This window comes from Mus pahari, chromosome 1, assembly GCF_900095145.1.
Source record: "Mus pahari chromosome 1, PAHARI_EIJ_v1.1, whole genome shotgun sequence".
In the NCBI taxonomy this organism is placed as follows: domain Eukaryota; kingdom Metazoa; phylum Chordata; class Mammalia; order Rodentia; family Muridae; genus Mus; species Mus pahari.
The window spans coordinates 104,931,284-104,936,777 of NC_034590.1; the positions used below are offsets into that span (position 1 = coordinate 104,931,284).

The 5,494-nt window shown below is 44.8% G+C and overlaps 1 protein-coding gene across 1 annotated transcript in view; it reads right to left on the reverse strand.

The window, feature by feature from the left end:
• Positions 1 to 1,478: 1,478 nt before the first annotated feature.
• Clrn3 (clarin 3) overlaps positions 1,479 to 5,494 on the reverse strand; it is a 16,351-nt gene continuing 12,335 nt past the window's right edge. The window contains exon 3 of the mRNA XM_021222458.2: positions 1,479 to 3,375. Coding sequence (XP_021078117.1) covers positions 3,104 to 3,375 — 272 coding nt within the window. The 3' untranslated portion in view covers positions 1,479 to 3,103. The remainder of the gene's footprint in view (positions 3,376 to 5,494) is intronic.

The window sequence follows — 5,494 nt, forward strand, 5'->3', positions numbered from 1 at the left end:
GGTGAATTGACTTCAAGTCCACACACAAGTCCGTGGGCTGGTTCCCATGTAGGAGAAAGAGGGTGCTGAGGAGTGCTGGCTGGTTGTGAAAAGCAACTCTGAGGGGTATAGCCTGCCCTTCTCAGTGCTCAGGCCTCTCAGAGGCTTCGGAAGGCTAGAGGGGACTGAGGTGGACCTCTGTAATTTACTGTGACATTCAGAGGCTGCCCCAAATGGGATGACCACAGAGGCTGGATATAGGACTGTGACTTAGAAACACCCCACAGTATACTCGCACACACTAGTTGTCATGTCCAAGAGGACACAGCTTCCAGCTCGACCTAACTTATGATTGCTGGGATAAAACCAAATTCTGACACTGGCAGCTTCTCCAGCCCACATCCTACCTCCCACTTTATTACGTGGCCACATTAAAAAAAAATCCAATGCCTTGTAAGCATTGGGTGATCAGGGGCACCCAGTCCTTTTGATATGGTGTAAACTATTGATTTCTCTGAAGTTATTATTATCCTACCTGTTACGTTCTTATTATCAGTGAGCATAATATCTCATTTATTTTACATTTTTCTGTTCATTCCTTTAATTTTCTTTTTATCCCCATGTGTCTTGCTAAGTATCCCAGGCTTGCCTGGAATCTCTGATCTTTCTGCCTCAGTTTCTCAAAGTCATGTACCAACACATCTGGTGAGCATAGTGTTTTATAGTCTTTCTTTTGCAAATGTGAATGAACCTTGTAACCTACCTCATAACAAAACAAAGCAATGGTTTTGTTTCTGTGTTTGCTGGCTTGAGGCAAGACCATATGTATTAATTACTTTTCTGTTGCTGAGATAAAATATTGTGATCAAGGCAACTTACAAAGAAAGAATCTATTTGGGCTCATGATTCCGGAAGGAGAGTCTACAATGTCAAGGAGGCGTGGTGGCAACTGCCAGGGCCACTCCAGGAGCAGGAAGCAGAGAGAGAAAACAGGAAATGAGATGAGATTATGAACTCTCAAAGCCCACCCCAGTGACATACTTCCTCTAGCAAGACTCCACCCCCTACAGAAAACGTAAATCCCCAAACAGTGCCACCACTGGAGACCAGGCATTCAAATACCTGAGCCTAGGGGGACATTTCTCATTCAAACCACGAGGGCCTCTTTATGAAGCTCCACTGGCCTAGAACTCCCAACATACCAGAGTGATGTCAAAGCTGTGGCAATCTTCTGATTCCTGATAGATGGGCTCACAGGCATGGGCCAGCACCCACCTCCATGTTCTCTTTATTACGTGGCCACATTAAAAAAAAAATCCAATACATAACTCAGGCCTTCAAAGAATATAAATGTTTTTAGACTCAGAGTTTAATTTTTTTTACATTTATAATCATATTTTTTAAAATATATTCCAAATTTTTCAAATGAACAAGACCGAGTTGTTTTAAATTTATTTGTTTTATATACATGTATTTATTTTGTATATTGTATAGTGAAGTATGATTGGCCTATGGGCATGCGCATGCCACAGTGCATGCCTGGAGGTCAGAGGACAACTTGTAGGAGTCAGCTCTTTCACTGTGTAGGTGATGGGGAATGACAGGGTCATCAGGCTTGGTGACAAGCACTTTTACCCACTAAGCCATTGCTTCCCAAACCCAAACTTCATAATAATTTAGTAGCAGGCCCGCAAGGCAGCTCAGTGGGTAAATGGGCTTGCCACCAAGTCTGATGACATGAGTTTAAACCCCAGGTCTCGCATGGAAGAAGGAGAGACTCCACTCTTGAAGCTTGTCGTCTGACCTCCATACACAAAGAGACACACAGACACACAAATCATCACATGTGCATGCACACTCACAAAGAAAATAGCATAGTAAACTTTTAATAATGTATTAAGTAAGAGTAATCTTGAATTAGTAGGTCTTCACGGGAGAGCATGATAGAGATCCATCCTTTCAGAACACAAGCACAATTTTGTCATTACCTGCTTGTCTTGTTTTTTACGGAGATAGAGATGGAACCCAGGGCCTGTCACACTCTAGGCACCTTAGTGTTCTACAGTGGAGGGATGACCTCCACCCCTAAGCAACTGTTTTAATTGGAGTAGTCAAGTAAGAGCTAATTAAATGTCTGTCTTGTCTGTCTGGTAATAAACACCACAAGGGTGAGCTCCCAGCGTGCTGCTGTCAACACTGTGGGGACCCAGCTCACATCTTTGAGTGTTGAAGGCCACTTATCTTTGAGCTTCATAAGATCCACCACTTGTCATAGAGCTACCATTTTAAGACTTCATCAACACATGAAAGGGGATCATTTTTCAGGTCTGTCAGTTTTCACTATGGCAGCCTACAGGGTAGTCCAGGCTGAAGGCTTCTCAATTAGATCTTTTAAAAAGGAAATGTCATGCTGGAAAACCATGTAGAATACATTTTGGTGCTTTTGCTATTTTTCTGACTTTCTATTTACTGGAAGAGACCATATTTTACCTCTAATCTGTTCATGCATGGCTTCCCAAGTCCCAACTTCTGCAAATGTCTAGCCCTTATTGAAGGAACTAAACCTGGAAACCACAACAGCCACCAAGGGACCAGAACATGGGATCGTCCCATCCCTTTTCCTTACAACAGCCACCAAGGGACCAGAACACGAGGTCTTCCCATCCTTTATCCTTCTGTATCTAACTTATGAGTGGAAAAATAAGTTCAGAGTGCTTCTCTACCTAAAAATCTTTATACTTATCATGGAGCAAAATGCCTGATCATTCCAGAGGACAAGGTCATAGGGGCTATAATCTGTTAATCTAGTCACAGGAAAGGCAAAACACCCCACAGACCTTTATTACTGCAGATAACAGGGTCAAATGAGAAGGGCCTGCAGGCCCTAGACTACCCTCTTTTGGAGTACTCTAGACCACAGCCTTTCCCAGTCATTTTCCTGATCTTAGGAGAAAGCTCTTTTCAGGAGGATGCCCATGGAGAAAGATACAAGCACCATCTATAGGCAGGACATGGTGTCATGGTTCCAGAAGCAATGGCACCTGACAGTTGCTCTGCCATGCAGTGTCCAGAGGAGCGAGAGCCAGTTTGGCAGAGACAGTGCAAATGGGCTATGAGACAGGACTCAGAATAAAATGCCATCCCTCGGAGCATACTCCACTGGCTTCCTCTGCTCCTGCTTCTGCCGGTATCGGGCCTTCTGATAGAAAATGATGATGACCACGGTGACAATATTGAGAAAGATGACAAGCAGGGTGAGCCAAAAGGAGTATCTGTAAGTGTGGGTCGTTGTCTTGTGACTGGTCTCTGGATAAAGCCTCTGGGACAGCTTTTCTGAGAGATGGTTGGACTCGGTGTTCCCCACGAACAGAACCATGGCCAGAAACACAAAGGACGCTGCAAAGAAGATTGGGCTTCGTAAGCGACACCCGAAGCAAAAGCATTATTTGTGTCCATGCATGTGTGCATGTGTGTGTGTGTGTGCATTTCTGAGGTATGTGCCTGATTGTGCACACATGTATGTGCACACATGTAGAGGCCAATAAACAACATTAGCTGTCTTCCTCTAGCGACTCACATCTTTTCGTTTTCTCTTTCTTTCTTCCTTTTTTTTTTCAGTAGGAGGGCAGAGTCTCCTACTGAAGCTGGAATTCCCTGTTTGAGTAGAAGGCCTCTGAGAGCCCCCGGTCTCCACCTCACTGCCCATCCAGGACATGGTTACAGATGTGTGCCCCATCCTTGCCTTTTTTCTTGGGTGCCTGGGATCTGAACTCTGGTCCTTATTTATCTGCAGCAATGACTTTACTCATAGAGCCATCTACCTATCATTGTGATTTATGTTTTAAAGTTATTTATTTATTATATGTATTATATGTTTTATTATATGTATATGAGCATGTTTCTGTATCAATGTATGCATCCATATGTGTAGGTACTTACCCACAGGGGCCAGAATAGGGCAGCAGATCCCTTGGAACAGGCATTACAGATGTTTGTGAACCACCCATGGGATGGGGGTGGAGTGGGGGATAAGAACTCAGGTCCTTATGATTAAGCAGCAGTCACTCTTAACTGCTGAGTCATCCCTCCAGCTGTGTTTTGTACCCCCATCCCCACCCCGATGCATTTTTAATATTACTTATTTTCTTTATGGAACACATAATCCAAAGGCATTTACTGAATAGCTACATGGGGTTCTATAGTGTTTCAGGATGAAGGAAAATGTAAAAATAAGATGTAAGATATAAACTAGATTCTAGGCCTGAAATACTAAATATTATTCTGAGCAGTATCTGACCTATAGGCTCAGGTCCTGTCAGAGCTTATCATTGGGCAACTGGTCTACCACACAGCCTTGTGCCCTAAGGTCACTTAAGTAGCAGGCGTGAATGAGTGGACAGGGCAGCGAGAGTGGGCATGGAGAATGTGTAAGGAAATGTGGATGGACAAATAAGGCTTAGATGAGTGCCAGCGTCACAGGTGGAAGGAGCCACCCCCACAAGAGCAAGCGAGGGCAGGGTCAGGCGCACTGCCAGCTGTGAGGGGTGAGTTATGCCAAGAGCAAGAGAAGCACAGGCTCTCAAGTGCTGGGCCTGGACTCGGGGAAGCTCTGGACAGCTACTGCGGGTGTCCGCTCTGCACCATGCAGCCAAGCGTGGCCTTGAACCAGGCAGTACCGCAAAGCAGATTTATAGTTGCTTAGGCGGGGTGAGAAGCAGGCTGTAACCAGGAATCATCGATCTCTCTCTGAGCTGGTGAAAATATTTCCAAAATGATGGTTAGTGATGTCTACAGTGTCTAAGAACATGTCAAAAGCCCAGTGAACCATGTGCTTTAAGTGAGTAATGTATGGGCAAGGTGATTCATATACCAGTAATGCTGGAAAAAAAAGAATTTTTTTCAGGGAACATGAGGGTGAGGATGGTTGCTCATGCCCAGGTGGGGTCTGATACATCAGGGGGATCCCCAAGATGAAGTCCTTCTGAGATCCTTAATATGCTGATGCATGTACAACGTGCACAGTTCAGTGAACTCTCAGGCATCAAACTGTGTCCTAACCCATTGACAAGGAAGTTCCCCCAAATGGTCCTCTGAGGGAAGCTAATTAGAGGTGGGGGTTACGTGAAGAGAATGTTTGAACAGCCCTTGATGACGCACCTCACCCACAAAATAATGGCTGTATTTCTTAATTATTTGCCTGAACCAAAGTCTCCTTCCTCTGATGTGCCCTCTCACACCTTCATTATCCCTCATTTTCCTCTTGTGAAGTTTCTTATAAAAGCTTAATTAATCACAAAGGGGTGGAACATACACAAGGTAGATGCCTTTATCCTAAAGTGGCTCAGCTTTGATTTGCACAGGCAAAGGCCGGCGCACAGACACCTTGCCCATCCGGCCGCTTTAAAGGCAGATGCCTGGAGCCATGGGCTTCACACTGCTTCTGGTTAACTGAATATCCATCCTTCCCTTCCCTTCCCTTCCCTTCCCTTCCCTCCCTCCCTCCCTCCCTCCCTCC